This window comes from Musca autumnalis, unplaced genomic scaffold (genome assembly GCF_047663935.1).
Source record: "Musca autumnalis isolate F117 unplaced genomic scaffold, ASM4766393v1 scaffold_1, whole genome shotgun sequence".
NCBI lineage: Eukaryota > Metazoa > Arthropoda > Insecta > Diptera > Muscidae > Musca > Musca autumnalis.
In genome coordinates, this window is record NW_027411644.1 from 330,350,514 (window position 1) to 330,368,065 (window position 17,552).

Below are 17,552 nucleotides of genomic sequence, written 5' to 3' on the forward strand. Positions count from 1 at the left end.
GGGCTGTTTACACCATCTATCAATGTCATATGAGCTGTCATTTCTTTCACCCATTCGACATTCTCTATGTTTGTCAAAATTGACGTCATCCATACAACTTTCAATTTGTGCGTTCATACCTACAAGTGTTATTTTCGTATGACATAACCTATAAATATAAAAACAGCTGTTTTTGTCATTGTTTACATTTATGGTTGAGTTACAAATTTGCGCAAATTTTTAATTTTGGTTGAAGGAAAATGAATATCTAGCATGTTTGTTGTGGTGGAATAGGTTTTTGGGGTTATAGAGGCATTTATGTTTTGCCACAAAGCAATAATTTCCAACACTGCTCCTTTCGACCAATCGATCTGAAAATAACATTATAAACACCCTTTATTTACTTTTTTTATATATTTAAATATACATAACTTTCCATTTTCTTTTTTAAAAGATTTTGTTTTTCAATTTTTTTTTTTGGGAATGCCAGAAAACAGCTGATAAATTTATGTTTACATACGAGAATGCGTATCAAATAGAGCGCTCCCTAAATGAAAAATTTACATATGAGTTGCCAAATCATTTTGATAGATGAAAATTTTCATAGTGCTCACACTATGTGTACAACATTCGCAGGTAGAAAATTTGACATCTCATACGACATTGATAGATGGTGTAAACAACCCTTAAGCCATAACAAAAAAAAATTGTAATCAGCTGTTAGCTGTGGCCTACCTAAGAATTGTTGTACCATGTTCACAAACATAAATCAACAAAAAACTAAAAACGGCTGATTGATTGTTTTCAGGAAGAAGAAGAGCTTGCAAGTGCTTGCTAGAAGAAATTTGTCCAGCAAGAATTTGCAAGCTCTCAGTGAAAGAGCTGTCAAAATGTCTCTCTCGAATCGCTCTCTTTTGCTGGTTTTTTGTGTTAACAGACGACTTCCAGCAACAATTGGTACAAATTGTTACAAATTTTAGGGTAACCAGACACAGCTTATGCTTGGTTTACATTCGGCGTCGTTTCGTGATTTCGAAGTCGTTTCGTGATTTCGTGCGGAATCAAGCAAAATTTATCATGATTTCCCATACAAAAATGAAATCATCTCATTTCGTGATTTCAGCGAAATCAACATCGAAATCACAGTACACATGATATACAACCTTGCTTTTGCCTAAAAAAGTACCAAAAGTTGCAACACTTTTCACGTATCACAATAAACAAGGTAGATGTGCGAATTGCTGCAAAAAAATGTTAGTATCAAAATTTGTAAACAAAGTGATAAAAATATTAAATTACTTTGTTACAATGCTATTTTTCATTGTGTTCCCGTACTTTTTTAATGGTAATATTAGATAATATTAGAAAATAGGACGAATTGTCAAAAATTGCTTCCCCATACAAATTTCTTAAAAAAGACGGGAACGGAAAAATGACGGAAATTGCAAAAACTCCAGCAGAAATGTCAAAATCAACGTATCAGCTATAATATTAGATACCAATTAACATATGAACATGCTTGCTGCTAGTTTTTACTAGGCCAAAGTTGTATGCTAGAAAACAGGAGAAGAGGGTGTTATTCGGCGCTATTTTTGTTTAAAGAGAAGTGCTAGGCTTGCTGGATTTCGGAGTACGGGAACGCATTTTTAGCACTAAACAGGAAAACTACTGCAAGTACTAATATTTTGCAGGTTCTGAGCACAACTTTTATCTACCAAAATTTATTATTATGATGTCTCAACGATAAAATCATTATTTATTTTTTATTTGTTGGTTCTATACACAATTAATAAGATATATAGATAATTTTACGATAATTTTCCAAATAAAGTTGTAAATTTCTATATTGTCGTACATTTTTGATGATTAATTCATATTACAACAACTTGCTTTGAAAATTCATGTTCGATCAGCTGCGCATATGCATCTACCTTGATCATTGTGATATGTTTGAAATCAACAAAATATAAGTATAAACACCGGGGTGTATTTCAGGATTTCGTGAAATCCAGTGGATTTTGGAGCGCAAGTGTAAACTTGGCATATATTGTTTTATGGAGAACAAATTTGTAAAGTGGAAAAATACTTTTTTGTTTCATTTTCTTTTTTATTTTTAATAAAAATATTGGCGGACAAATTGTTTTGTTTTGGCAAGACAGCTGATTGCTCGCTGGTTTTTGCTGGGAAGGTGTCTGTTTACTTTTTACAATTTTCTAGCAAAAGAGAATAAAAATCCCTTTCTCTCTAAAGCATGGATAGACAATGTGCGCTTACTGAGAGCAAGTGAGCGAAAACTTCAATGTAAAATGCATTGAAATGTATGCTCACTTGCTCTCAGTAAGCGCACATTGCCTATCCATGCTCTAAAGAAAGTTCTTGCTGGGAAAGTAACCAGACAGACTTAATGTAATATCAAAAAAATTGAATAATGGGGTCGTTCTAAAAAAATTCTCAGGAAAAACATAAATACGTTTTGAAAATACTCTAAAATAGAACAAGTTTGAATCTTATTGAAACAGGCCATATGATAAGGCTAAGTTCCAGAGGAGTTTAAGTAAATATAATATTGCATTGTGGCCTATTGGTTTTGTTACAAAGAAGAGAAATTAGTTACATTAAGTACATATTCCTTTATTTCAGGAGGTCGTCCAAATTCTAATGTAATGGGTTTTACAATTGAATTATAATGATCTTTTGTGGATATTTGTAATGAATAAGAATAAACATGTCCAGACTCGCATTTCTAAATCCTTATGCTAATATAGGTAGTTTTCATACTTGATGTTTCATCCAGATCCCAATTTGTATTTGGGAACTACCTACATGTATGTTTGAAACGTTTAATTTAAATAATTTTAAATACATGATATGTATGTAGTTTGTATTAGGTGGACTATGTCAACTGTACATACGTACCCAGTTGTTCGGGTAACTAGGGAATAACTAGCAATTTTGCTGGCTACTGGTAAACACCCCTAGTTACCGCCCAATCTACTCGCAATGTTATAGACTGGTGAATTTAACATGGGGATGTCATAGGAAGGCGTCTATTGCCCCCTCACTGCATTACCAGTAACCAGGCAATTCGATAGTATTGGAAAGTCAATTGTCCCTTCATTGCATTACCAGTAACCAGGTAATTGGATAGTCTTGGGAAACTCAATTGTCCCTTCATTGCATTACCAGTAACCAGTTAAATCGATAGTTAGAAATGATAGCCAAAATCACTAGTATGTTTTGATCAGCTAAATGGGTAAATGCTTAACGTGTATCAGTTTAAAAAATATAATTATAACAGTTAATCTGTATATATGCTAACCACGCTTTATTTAATTACATGATGTGTATATACATACATATATCACAAAGGACAATTTAATGTTAATCTTTTGATTCTTGTTATTGAAACTTGTGTGTGAATCCATGAACTAGAACTGTATATTTGGTCCTGGGAATGTTCATCTCAAGTGTCCTTCAGATAAATCAGAAGTACCTGAAATAAAATGTACAAAATGTAATGAGATAATAAAAAAATCTATTGTCCCAAAAATATCGATACTTACAAAATATTCTTTTGTTCTTCACGTTTGTTGTATCTTCATTTAACAAAAAATGTTTGCACATCAATGCATCAAAATACGTCTTTTATAAATTCAGAAAAAAATTAAATTAAATTGACATTTTTTCTATTTTGTTTTCAAAAAGAGAAATAATAATTTTGAAAAGAGATTACAAGAGAGAAACATTGTTGATTACACTATCCATCGGTAGTCTATAAAGTAGTCAATATATTACACTCCGCATTACCAGTAACTAGTGAATTGGCATGGTAGGCAAGGAAGCCAATTTCCAGTGACAAAAGCAGGCCATAGGCTATTTTGTGTGCCATTTTTGGTTGTAAAGTAACTAGGATCAATGAGTAACTAGTTACATAACTATGTTAAAGTAGGCAATTGCTATTTCTTGAACAACTGGGTATTTCCATACATACATACATGTGTATTTGCTTATTGTACGTACTAAGAAATATAATACTCTTACTCTCGTATACCTTACCTGGTTTTGGCATAAATATAATAAACTATTAACGCCACAGAAGCCGCCTCAACACATCCAAGCAAAGAGAATTCAATTGCTCCCTGCAGGAAACCAATCGCAGATGTAAGCATAATGAAATAATTTGTGTGGCAAGGATAACGATCAGCAGGAGTATAAAATCAACGACAAGGAATTGTATACCGGTTTTATGTCGGCAAATATGAATGACAGCTAAAGAGATCTGGCGTAAAATGCAATTTTCGGTTATTGCAATTGCCGCTGAGTCGCTGAGTATTGTATTGCTGTTGGCGGTCTCTGAATATCGGTGTTGATGCCACAATAAATTTAAAGATTTCGACTTTGTACCATCAAGAAACGCATTATTGCTTTGGCTCAGATTTTTTGTTCTATTCGTGCGTCTTTGTGGAAAATTTTACAATTTAATAAAAGAGCGCAAATGTTATGGTAAAATTTGCAAATTATTGTCTCGAATCACTATCTATTTAAAAGGCCAGGAATGACTTCTTAATAATATTGTATTATCAGTTGAAACGACATGCTGCTAACACGCGATTCGCTCTTATCATCAGAGAAATCTGTTGGGAATAGTATCTCTGTATGATTCTGTCCGTTTGATTCGATTTTTGTTGATCAGATGCTAGCTGCCGCATGTACGATGTTATTTCGACAATACTATTACTTTGTACGGAGAAAACCCAAGACAAAATCAAAATCGTATGATCGGTTTTCGTTTTTTAGTTAGTTTTCTTTTCTTGTTTGTTTTGCTATATATTTATGTGCATTCTGACTTTGTAATGTTTTTTCTTTGGATGTTATTTTGTATTGCCTTTGATTTACTTTTTTGCAAAATTAAAAACAAATTTTATGTAATTTTCAATTTGTTTTCTTATTAATTATTAACTTGTGCCCACAAAACGTCTTTATGAAGAAATTGAATTTCACTCGGCTACTGTTTTCCGATAAAGATACCAACTTCAATTGGAATGTTTTTTATTGCACTATTCTATGTTTTAATTTTTCTTTTCTTTCCTGATTTCCGATTTTTATTTACGACACATAATTGTATTGTTAATGGTAATGTGTATAAAAACCACGTATGTTTTGTTGTTGAAAAAACGCGTATTTAATTTTTTGGAACTTATTTAGGAGATCTTGGCCGTTCAGTTAGAGCTTTACATTTAATATGCGTGCTACTGCCAAAGGACGGTCGTTTATTAATTAATTTTCAATTAGATTTTTTCCCGACAGTCCGTTGTTGTTATTTGTTATTGTTCTTGCAAAAAAAATCATTTATTGTTGTTGCGCACAGAGTGTTACGCCTGTGATTCAATTATAGTCGGGCCTCAACAGAAGAGATCGCGATACAAAGAGTAACTGTGCAGTATAGTTTACTTTTCTGTCATTCCATATATTGTGGTTTTTCAATAATCTCTTTACTCTCTGCTCTCCAAATGTCATGTGATATACCCTACAAACAGCCGGGCAAAATTCTGTAGCTATTATCGGAATGGGATGATTGTTGTTGTAACTAGGAAACTAGGACCTCTTCGATACAATGCTACATTTACATATACATATTTATATCGTCACCATAAATGCCCAAAGTCGTATCTCCAAAAAATCAAAATTCATTTACTGATTGAATCTAATACATAAAACTAAAATACATGCTCCTCCAAAATTTCAAGCTTCTACGTTAAAAATAACGATCCTATCCTATCGGAAAATGGGATAATATTGCAGATTTTGTTGTAATGTAGGATCCGCGGTTTTGCTTTCATTACTTACTCCCATTCGTATATGATTGATAATATCCCAACAACTCGCCCTCATAAGATTATTATTCCATAAAAAGTCGTTGAAGTAGTTTGATGTGATTGTTGCCCCATTATAAATAAACGGGGAGAAGCCAAATCAAAGGACGAAATTTGTACAAACTTTTACAAAATGCTGTTCGATAATAAACTTGTTCAATAAAAGAGAAATGAGAAGTTGTTGCAAGTACTTGCAAATTCTTTTTACTTGCGAAGTTATCGAACAGGCCTATTGTCTAACTGTATGTTATGCTTTTTTCATGAACATATTTATCCCGATACAAAAACACAAACGATTTCAACTGTCCATTCCTTTGCATATACGTCAAATGAAAACTCATCTGAAATCAATTGGATTTCATTAGACGTTTAATCAATAGAATTGACAGTTGAAATCGAGTGGATTTCGTAAATGTAAACTTACTAGTATTCAATTATGTATAAGGTATGCACAATTCGACTTCAACACTCCAAACTTATTTTGTGTTTACATTGATCGTTTTCTGCACAGCACAGCAATGAAGAGACCTTTGAATAGAGCTTCTTTTTAACTTGTATACAAAGCAATAACAAATCACAATGAACTCGAACTCTCGTTCTTCCTAAATGTTGATAAATGTTCTGATAACAATTAAACGCTGTCGAAATACCTACCTACTAAGAAGGTGCTTATTTTAAATCATGTTTATTTCGTCGATGGAAAATGTGCCACTTTTGTGATTTGGTTCTCTGTTATCACAAAAACAAATACTCTCGTAATACACATATACGGCCATTCTCATTATACTATATTCTTCGTCTCTTATGTTACAACAATAATATTGTACCTATAATTCGTTGGTGTTTGGATGTTATTGTTGATTTCTGATGGAAAATTACTTCTGAATTCAGAACTTTTTTGCGAACTTTTCGCATACATCTTCAGTTATTATTTATATGTAGGTACATTCATATGCACATTCGTTTGTTGCGTTAAGGACATGTCTATATGTACTACAAATATTAATATTGTATGGGGCGTATACATGTTTTGAATTTAAACTATATTCAAAATCGCCTATGAACAGGGTCTAGGGCACCGTTGGGCAGAAATGCTCGGCCTCATACACAAAAGTGAAAAAATACATGAGTCTCTCGCAATTTGCCCACCATTGGTCTAGGGACCCACAAAATTGATCACTACAAGAGATTTTTATTTGGATTCGGTAGGATTCTCAATTTGTTTATTTGGCATTGCCTTCATCTTAAACTTCTAACATTATTCCATCGTCAGCACACATGGCAAATGTGAAAACATTCTAATCAATGACAAATTCATTCATATCATTGACCTGTTGTGAGGAATCGTTCAAAAGACCATTAACACGTTCGCGGACGTGAATGCTATAGCATTCATTTGCAAAGTCAATTTTTTGTCATTTACTTCTATACAATCCTACGTTTTTGCGATCAAAGTACGTAGTACTATTAATTTTATCAATATCCATAAGATAATAGATAAAAAATTGTAATAGGACTAATAATTATTTAATAAATACAAAAAAACTAACTTCTGAAAAAATTGGGTGTCCGCGAACGTGTTAACTAATCTCTACTAATCTTCCATAATGAAAACAATTAGCAATAACAGAATACATTTCACTTTTCCAGACTTCATCTACAAGTATTGATAAGTTCTGATATACATTTCAGATATCTATCCTATAGACTTTATTAAACATTGAACCATAACAGAACTGATGAGATCCCATGGCGAGGTTTGAAACTATAGTCTTCTCTGCCTTACTTATTAGCGAACAACGCCAAATTTTCTCCACTAATAAATTCATTTTTTTTAATTATTTAAACAGATTAAGTCAGACTTTTTACAAAAATTGCAACACCTACTCCAATAAAAAAACGCAAACAACGTTCTAAATCAAATCAAATCCTCGCCAGCGAATAGGCAATGTTATGTTCTAAGCTACTACTAATCTTCCTAACTGGAAGACATAATACAAATCATGAAGGAAAAAATCTTCGATTGTAATCGAGCCCGCCCTAAACTAGACTTGTTCCCAAATAACACACCTTTCCATAAATATCAACAGTTAGATTCCTTGTACTTTTTTGCATAAGATGTATGGATGTAGTCAGAAATTTGAAATTTTTTTCTACAGCATGCCAAATGCTGATTACGCCAATCGGGTATGTGATGAAAACCGAATCGAAATGGTATATAATCGGAGTGCCGTTGATGAAATATATAGTTTTGCTTAGCAAAAGCCCCTTATTTGAATAATATTTTTAAAATCCATTTTCAATTTCATTAAAATATTCACAAAAATTAGAGATATACGATTTCGATTTATGGCAAAACGAGTCGAATCGTTTTCCATCACATACCCCAATATATTTCAGGTGTGGGCAGTCAATATTTCCACTGATATAGGCAAAAAAATAATTTTGATAAACATTTATGATCTGTCCATAGTGGAAAGATACTGAGACTAAAACGTCATTGTTGCTCATTTAAATAGCATTCAGCTGCACATTTTCGAAGAACAGTGCATTAGAATGCAACTGAAAAATTTCAAAATCTATCGGCTATGTTCTGAGACACACTTCACCTCTCAAGCATTTTGTTCACCCCATTTACGTTTATTTTTCGAGTATTTTATGAACGTACTAGGCTGTACTCTTCTTTTTAAAAACCATAATGAATTTTAGCCCCAAGAAATTTGCAATAAATAGAAGTAAATGGGGTGAACAAAATGCTTGAGTGCTTGAAGTGTGTCTCAGAACAAATTCTGCCAAGCTTCTATCCCGAACGAAGGCAGGCTATTTTCGCCAAAAATGCAATAATCAAACTTCTGTAGAAAAAATGTCAATTTCAGCCAATATACCCATCTTGCTCCATTTTTTAACAAATCGTTTCTTGCACAAATTTGGTTGCAAATATATTTTTCTCAGACAATGAAAAAACTAGTTTTAAAACTCCCTTATATTCTCTCCATTTTGACAAACTATGAAAAGTCTTGCATTATTTATTTCGCTCATTTTGAGCAACCCATTTTTAAATTTTTTACCAAAAGATTTTAATTTTTTTTTTCAATAAATTAGAATCGTATGATTTGTACATATGACTTAAATCCTATTCTTTTGGATTCTTTTTGATTTTAGCATCCCCCTTTTTATCTAACGTATCTTTCTTTAGGAAAACAATTGTTAAAACAATTTATTAAAAATAAACTTAAATTTTAAGTTGGTTTTATATATTTTTTATATTATGAAAAAAATTCATACATTTGTAGCTTTAAAAGAATATAGTAAAAACACGCCTCACATTCCGCTTATAAACTTTTTAAAAGTTTACTTCTTCTTGGGGGCAGCAGCGGCTTTCTTCTTTCTAGCTTCAAAGGCCTTCTGTAGCATTTTAGCGCGGTTGGCAGCAGCTTTGGTGGCAACAACGGCAAAGTGGTTCTTAGCCAACTCAACGTTGTTTTTCTTGGCCTTGGCGACAGCCTTGGCAATGGTACGCTTTTCAGCAGCCAAAGCGGCGCGGCGGCGGAGAACTTCAGCATAGGGATTCAACTTAATGAGTTGACGAACATTGGACAATGGATTAAGACGACGGACACGACGGAAGACCTTCTTGCGTGGGTCGCGGAGCACCTTGCGGATTTCTTCAGATTTCAAAAGGCGCGACAAATCGGTGTTGGCCATCTTGGGTTGAGGAAGGTTGTAACCCTTCTTCAAGGTGGAACCAGATTTCCAGGTACCGAAGAGCTCGTTAAGGCGAGCGAAAGCAGATTCGGTCCAGATGACGAAACGACCAACATGGCCACCAGGAGCCAACTTCAACAAGTTCATCTTGTCAACACTCATGGTTTCAATACCGGGGATGTTGCGGAAGGCACGACGCAAACCTTCATCCTTGTAGTAAACGATGAGGGGTCCACGACGGGCAATGCGGCGACGGTCGCGCATGGTACCACGGCCAGCACGGAAGCGTTGGGATTTGTACACCTACAAAATAGTTAATTTCAAAATGAATAAGTCATTGCCAATAAAGGAATTGTATAGAAGTAGTATTGAGTGTTTAATTTGTTGGCTTAAGTTACCCCGTTAGAAAGTATTGAACACTTTATAACGGAACGCCTACCGAAACCAAGATTTATCTAGCAGCTACCCAGGACTTGAATGCTTTTTGCATAAAATTCAAAACAATAAAAATTACCCAAAAAGCAGTAACTGCGCAATGATTAATTTTTGTATACATAACAAGCCATTTAAATGTGCAATCATGGTGGTTTACGTCGTTCAATTGTAAACAACAATTTGTTGTAATGATTATATTACAATAACAAAAGCTATGATTAATATGTTAATTTCTTACCTTTTGGATGTCAGCCCAGATCTTCATGCGTCTGAGGAAGACAACAGCTTGCTTGGTCTTTTGCAACTTTTGCACTTCATCAGAAACGACCAAAGGGAATTCCGAGACGCCATCAATGATGTGACCCTTAGATTGAACAAGGGCTGGGACGCCAGAGGCAGCGATAGCAGAGACCAAAGCGTAGCGGCGTTGGTTTACATTGACCTTACGGTGCCAACGGCGGAAAGTCTTGGTAGGGGCGAACATGCGACCACCACGGCACATGTTACCGAAAGCACCTTGACCAGAGCGGTGAGTACCACCACCACGGACACGGGGAATACGGGCAACAGCACGACCAGTACCCCATGATTCAGCAGAGGTTTGGTGACCTGTAACGAGCAACACAGATTCAATATAAATAACAACCCATTCATCTCCGTTCCAACTCAATTACTTACCGGCTTGTTCGCTGACAGCATAAGGTTGGCGCTTGTTACGACGCATCAATTGGTGGATATCGTTGACGACATCGGGGCGAATGGGTGCCTTGAACACTGCTGGCAAGCAAATGCTCTTTTCCTTAATTTGTTCATTTTTTTCCGAATATACGGAGACCAGAGGTCTTGCGTTGGCTAAACTCTGCAATTACACGAAAACAATACAAACACATTCAAATTAAGAATTTTTTTCACGTATTTCACAATTCACTTTGGTGTCATGAGCAGCCCGAGAAACAGAAAAACACGTGTGACAACACCTCAAAGTTTCGATCTGTTTTTACACAATTATTTTTACGAATTTTCACATAATTTCATTATATTCACAAATGCCGCGATTTCTCTTTCTTTTCTGCACACTCCTTACCATTTTTCTTGGCAATTTTTCCCAAAATTACGAAAATATTTTATTCTGCAGCCGCAGAAACGTCCTCCATTAACCAATAGAAGACCGAAAAGAAAAAGGAAGAAAAAAAGAAGAGGAAAGAAACTGAAATAACGAAACAATTTGACGAAGGTAAAACATGGCTGACGTGTAGAGTTGAAACTGGACGAAAGCAGTGTTGCAAAGACTAAAAAATTAGTTCGAGTTTTTGACAACAGGCGGAACAATCATTTTATTCTTTGTATTTCTCATTCACGCTTATTCGTAGTATTAAACATACAATAGGTCTGTTTCTTTATTTTTTTAATGGCAAAAGAGCGAACTGTCAAAATTGCTCTCTGATGACCAGTTTTACAGAAAAATACAGGAAATATTGTTTATAGCCCATTTAGACTGTTAGTATGTTTAGACTATGGTGGATTTAGCAAATCCAGTCGATTTAAGTTGTCATTTTCATACAATGTGTGTTCGTTTACTCAAAATTTGTACGAATTTTTACTGGATGTTGTTCTTTTACTCTACAGTACAATGCAAAATACCTTAAGGTAGAAACACAATGAAATACGCCGCTTTTTTACGTTCAGTTTCACGTAAAAGATTAAATACCAAGTACTACCTATATTAAATGAATTCGATAGCATTTGAATTAGGTAGTACTTGGCCTTTAATCCTTTAAGTCCAATTTACATATGCACATTAAATGATTTCGTTTTACGAAATCCTAGAATCAAATGAAGTGTATTTACATCTGTTTTGTTTGCGTCATTTGCTTACTCACAGAATCGCACATACACACTTATACAATAACACAAACACACGCACACAATATATTTATTCAGAGAAATAGGAATTTCACAACACAAATGTGTATCAAATAACTTAAATTCATTATAAAAACAAAAAAAAAAACATAATTTTCGCAAGTTTTTTAAACATTTATTTTCACTTTTGTCATCGTTTGAGTATTTTTGTTTTTCTACAACACACACAAACAAACAAAGACATCGTAAAACAGTTGCATTTTTTGGTAGTTTATGGCGAAAAAGCTGGGTTGCATATAATAGTATAGTGTTTTCGTGCGTTGTTTAGAATAAATGACGCAGCTATCGTCATTTATTTTTGTATGGTAAATGACGCAAAATGTTGCCTGTTTTAGCAAATAAATGACGAAACAGCTCTAAATGACGAAAAAATTGCTAATGTAAATTGGACATTACACGAAACTGAGCGTGAAAAAAGTGGGGTATTTCATTGTGTTTCTACCTTTAGTCGATCACAGGAAGTTACTGGACTTTTACAAATGTGTACAAATTGTTGATTAAACGAACATACCTAATGTCTGTAAAATAAATCGGGATAGTGCACTTAAACATATTATAAGTATCTAATCTAACAGGCGTTTTAATTAGAAAAGTTGTGTTAATCATTGTCAGTTTATTTTTTTGTTTGTCTTTCGAGTGTTCCCAAAACTACAAAACAATCTATGTGTTATGGAAGAAATTCTTCAGCTTTGTATTGGAACAAACATTTAATAATATTCTCATTTCGATTATGTGGTTAAACCTTGTTACTTAATTCATTTATCAAGTTTTTTTTATAAATTATTCAAAAAAGTTTTAAGCCGTAAACACATCCTACGTTTCAGTAAAGTTGGGCGTCATGTCTGGTAAATGAATAAAAGTGTAAAGGTGTGAACAGAATGAAATACGCCACTTTTTCACGCTCAGTTTATTGTCAAAGATTAAAGGCCAAGTACTACTTCTGTTCACACCTTAATTCTGCTTTAAGCCGAATACGTTTTATTAGGAATGATTCGTGTATCAGGCAAGCATTTTTACAAAAACAAGCTGTTAAGGCCGCCATCAGACCATCTGTTTTTTCACATGTATGGCATCAGCTGTTCTGTATATTAGTATACCCAAAGTGACAACATACATGTGAAAAAGTAGATGGTCTAAGGCCGCGGCACATAGGGTCCGTTGAGCCTCGCGTTATAACAACCACATGAAAACTTCATAAACAAACTTGGCATTACTTACAAATTTTTAATGTGGTTGTGGATGCACAACGAACCGTATGTGGCGCGCCTTTAAGGTAGAAACACAATGAAAGTACTACCTAATTCAAATGAATTAAGCAGCATTTGAATTAGATAGTACTTGGCCTTTAAAGCCTTTACCTAATCAACTGCGTGTTGCGTGTGCGTTCAAAAATACAAAAACAAAATACATGTATTTGTTTTTGTTGTCAATTAGAAATACATGTATTTTGTTTTTGTATTTTTGAACGCACACGCAACACGCAGTTAATTAGGTAAAGGCTTAATGTTTTACATCAAATTGAGCGTGAAAAAAGCGGCGTATTTCATTCTGTGCACACCTTTAGGGTAGAAACACGATGGATATTTCTTGCGTAGCTTCATTTCTGGTAAAAGAATAAAGAATAGCCTAGACGAAATCGAAATAGGTTGGGAATTTAAAGTTCAACTACAAGGAAAAATTCATGCTTTTTCAAACACCAATTTATGTAAAAGTATAAAGAAGCACAAGATCGCATTTTAATAAGGAGCTCGTCCCCTCTCTTTTTTTAGATGCAATTGAGCATTAAGTAAGCGACAAAGTTCATTGTGTTTTAACCTAATGTGTACATACGGTCAAGAACTTCTTCAAGAACAAACTAGCCAACGTTTGAGTAAAGTTTTGTATCATTTCTGGTAGATGAATAAAAGACAAAGTGCTGCCAAGTTTGAATTATTCTATATTCTTCTACCAAAAATGACACAAAACTTTACTCAAACATTGAATGCGTTTTCAGCTGTACAAAATTTTCAAGGTTGTTGTTTTCAACGCGAGACGAACCTATAAAAAATATATTCCAATGTCATTTCTTAAAAATGTGATTTTCATTGACATTTTTGTTTAAAATATGAAAATTCTTCCATATCGGTAGACTTAACGACTCCTTTTTTCGTCGGTAAAGGTAGAAACGCAATGAAATACGCCGATTTTGCACGCTCAGTTTCATGTAAAGGTGTATTTACATTAGCCATCAATGTCATATGACACAAAATAAAAACATTCCATAATTTCACTGCATTTTTGCTGGTGTGAACGGTAAAAGTAAATGCGTAAGGAAAATACCCAGTATTGCACACATTAGCGACTATATAACGATAGATAATTTCAGGTCGTATGACATTGATGACTAGTGTAAACACCCCTTAAAATATTAAAGGCCAAGTACTACCTAATTCATTTGAATTAGAATATTGGTCTATTCCAGAACTGCAAGAGTCTACTAATTTTTACTATTTTTTTTCGATAACATAAAGAAAAAATTTTTATCGTAGCACACATTTGTAGGTTCTTGCAGGTTCTGGAACAAAGCATATATTGAAATAATTTCATGAAATTGTGCATCTCTAGATCGAGTTCTATGCTAAAGGGGTGTTTACACTATCTATCAATGACATATGAGCTGCCACTCCATACCACTTTTAGTTTCTGCTTTCACACTAGCATAAAATTTCGTATGCTACAAAATAAAATTAAGCAACAAACACAATTTATTTTGTTAAAAACTTCAATCAAACTCACATTTATGTTTATTTTTTGGTAAAATTGTTTTCTCCCAACAATTTATTTCTCAACTGCATACGAAAATTCAAAGCCGAATAAAGCGCTCCCTAAAGCGCTCGGCACATACGGTGCGTTGTGCGTTGCGTTACAACAACCACATGAAAAAAGTGTATGTGAAGCCAAGTTTTTTGAAAAACAACAATATGGCTGACGCATTAAAGTTAAACATAATTTAACTGTTTTGGGACAACGCGTGTCCCAACGTGTCACTAAACGGACCGTATGTGCCGAGGGCTTAAGGCCGTCATCAGACCATCTGCTTTTCACATGTATGACATCAGCTGTTCTGTATATTACCTACAAAGGTACAATAATACAGGTAAAAGCAAGTCCCAGCTGATTAGGTTGTTCACCCGTAATACTAGTGTCAAATACAATATGAAGTTTATGAAGTTGTTCTTTTCGTTAATTGTCAATTAATATTTATATTTTTTACTTTCTGATAAACAAACATTAAACACATATTTTTGAAGTTATAGACTTCACGAGTAATATGTACGTGCGAACTTCGAATAAATAGATCCACAGGATGCAGTTTTCGAATAGTCTGTGTTTAGACACACAAATTTCTCGGGAAAGTAAATTGAGTTCTTTGGGAGAGAGCGAGGAGGAAAGAGCTCCTCAATACTCTCCTACCCCCTATAGCCTAAAGGCCTTATGTACGCAGGCCTTTAAAGCTGAATTTACTTTCCCGAGAAATTTGTGTGTCTAAACACTGACATAGTTTAGCAATGTGTAAGGATCAAGGCGAATTTAACAAGGTGATCCAATAGTTGTCCCAATTTACATTAGACGAGTTTACTTGCGGCAATTGTCAGTTTGTGGGTGAGAGAGGGGGTTGAGAGGCAAAGGGTTACCATATACCTCACCTCTCCCTCCATCAAACTGACAATTGCCGCAAGTAAACTCGCCTAATGTAAAGTGGGACGTTGACGTTAGGTTGTAGTCTTCATTTGCTGTCAAATTTTTTTTTGCGCGAAATATCCACAAAGGTTAGAAGAAAACGTTAAAATATTATTCGCGAAGCTTAAACAAAGATGTTGTACACAGATATTTTTATAGAAGCGAAATATTTGTTATTTATTTTTGATTAAAAATATGTTTTGACAGCAAATGAAGACATAGGTTGCTATTATTGTATCACCTTCTTTCTTACACCATGGTAAGGATGGTGTAAGAGAACAAAAGGCCGTGTAAAATGATGTGTCAGGCATTGGCGGATACTGGTCAATGATATATTTTTTTATTGTCAAGTGGGTATTTATACACTTAAAAATATCTCATTGCAGACAAGGATCTGATGGAAAACATTATGAATGAAATCTCAATATATTGGATGCACTGTGAATTGTACGGAATAAGATAATTGCAGAGTATGGTTAAACTTCTATTAAAGCTGTTCTACATGGTATGTTTTTTACATATTTCTGCATACCAACTGTCACTTTTTACAAATCTGAATTTTGTACACATGGCATGGTAGAACAAGAAAAGGTAGCAGCAATACCCAGCTGACTGAACTGGGTTGTAGTGTTAGTGTCAAATTCCATTCGACATTTTATGTATTTATTTCTATGTTCGATGTATATTAGGGATATATATTTTTGAAGAACAAATTTATTCATCAGAAAAAAAAACTATTTCCCATAAAGACGGTTTCATATCATTGACATGTAACCTCCTCCAGGTCTGAACGACATGCCGCACACTAAAACACCGCTTATAGAGGCGGTACAATATTTGTTAATATGTGTGGTATTTTGTTAAACTTGAAAAGAATAAAGCCCTAATAAACATGTGCTTTTTTGTTTTCAAAAGCAAATTATTGAAACATCTTCTCTTTTTTCAATGAATTACCAGCGACCCGAAACATTTTTGCAAGTATTCTACTTTCTGCGAGAAATTATGCATTTAGTGGAATGATATGGAAACATTCAAATTGAAAATCTAACGAGTTTTCATTCATGTTTTCCAAAATATTCAATCAAATGTGAAAAATTATTAGTTTTTTAAATTCCAATATTTTATAGACATTTCCTTGTTTTGTTTACATTTACGTTGACACTAAGGTTTACAAACAAAAACAAATTCCTTTGTGGTTGTTGTTCGAGTTGTATTTGTTGTAGTATTAACTTTACCTTGTATTTGTTCTACCATGTACACATGGTGTGAACCATACAGAAATTTCAATGCATGAAGGTGTTATGTGCATACATATGTATATTTTTCGAATAGAACGCGCTCTATTCTCGTCTGTACAACCAAAGGTAAACAGCTGTTTTGTTTGTACGCGGAATAAATAAAGAAAACAACAGAAAATGAATGAAAAATAAAATTTTGCAGTGCAGAAGGAATCACATATGGGCGAAAAACAGTGACAGTTGCTATGCATGAATATGTAAAAAACATACCGTGTAGAAACCCCATTATGGAACCTCAGTCGTGTTTTTTGGTTAAGACGCAGCAGATTTGTTCAAAATATCCCTAGTAGGCCCCTCTTGCTAATAGGTACTTTACACGATATGTTTTTTGCATATGAGTTGTCACTTCTCCCATACAAAATGTATATGCAAAGTGACAACTCATATGTGAAAAACATATCGTGTAAAGTACCTATAAGGAAGAGTTATAAGAACAGCAGTTTCGTCTCAAGTGATGCTGTGGTTGGCATCACGAAACCAGTCCTATGTGGTTGTTCTTTTTAGCTACACAAAACGTCAAGCGATGTATTAAACAGAACATAAACCCACGTTCAGATTTCGTAAATCTGAACTTACTATAAGACACATTGAAACTCTCCTTTCGTTACACCTGTAGGAT

General features: G+C 34.1%; 2 protein-coding genes across 3 annotated transcripts in view; both read right to left on the bottom strand.

The window, feature by feature from the left end:
* Positions 1–5,433, bottom strand: part of mino (glycerol-3-phosphate acyltransferase mino) — a 37,476-nt gene extending 32,043 nt beyond the window's left edge. The window contains exon 1 of one of the 2 annotated variants that reach the window (XM_073962858.1): positions 4,036–5,433. In XM_073962858.1, coding sequence (XP_073818959.1) covers positions 4,036–4,148 — 113 coding nt within the window. In that variant the 5' untranslated portion in view covers positions 4,149–5,433. The remainder of the gene's footprint in view (positions 1–4,035) is intronic. The other variant, XM_073962856.1, reaches the window with a different exon arrangement.
* A 3,651-nt stretch (positions 5,434–9,084) lies between these two features.
* On the bottom strand, positions 9,085–11,225 carry RpL4 (ribosomal protein L4). The gene is made up of 4 exons (XM_073962861.1): positions 11,077–11,225; positions 10,671–10,851; positions 10,231–10,601; positions 9,085–9,860 (listed from the first exon to the last, which is right to left on the bottom strand). The coding sequence occupies exons 1-4, from the start codon at positions 11,077–11,079 to the stop codon at positions 9,204–9,206; spliced, it is 1,212 nt and encodes a 403-aa protein (XP_073818962.1). The 5' UTR covers positions 11,080–11,225; the 3' UTR covers positions 9,085–9,203.
* Positions 11,226–17,552: the final 6,327 nt, after the last annotated feature.

Coding starts and splice junctions, on each gene's coding strand:
- RpL4 (XM_073962861.1), bottom strand. Junction 10,602..10,670: donor TGCTGTCAGCGAACAAGCCG/GTAAGTAATTGA, acceptor TGCTCGTTACAG/GTCACCAAACCTCTGCTGAA. Junction 9,861..10,230: donor TCTGGGCTGACATCCAAAAG/GTAAGAAATTAA, acceptor ACTATTTTGTAG/GTGTACAAATCCCAACGCTT.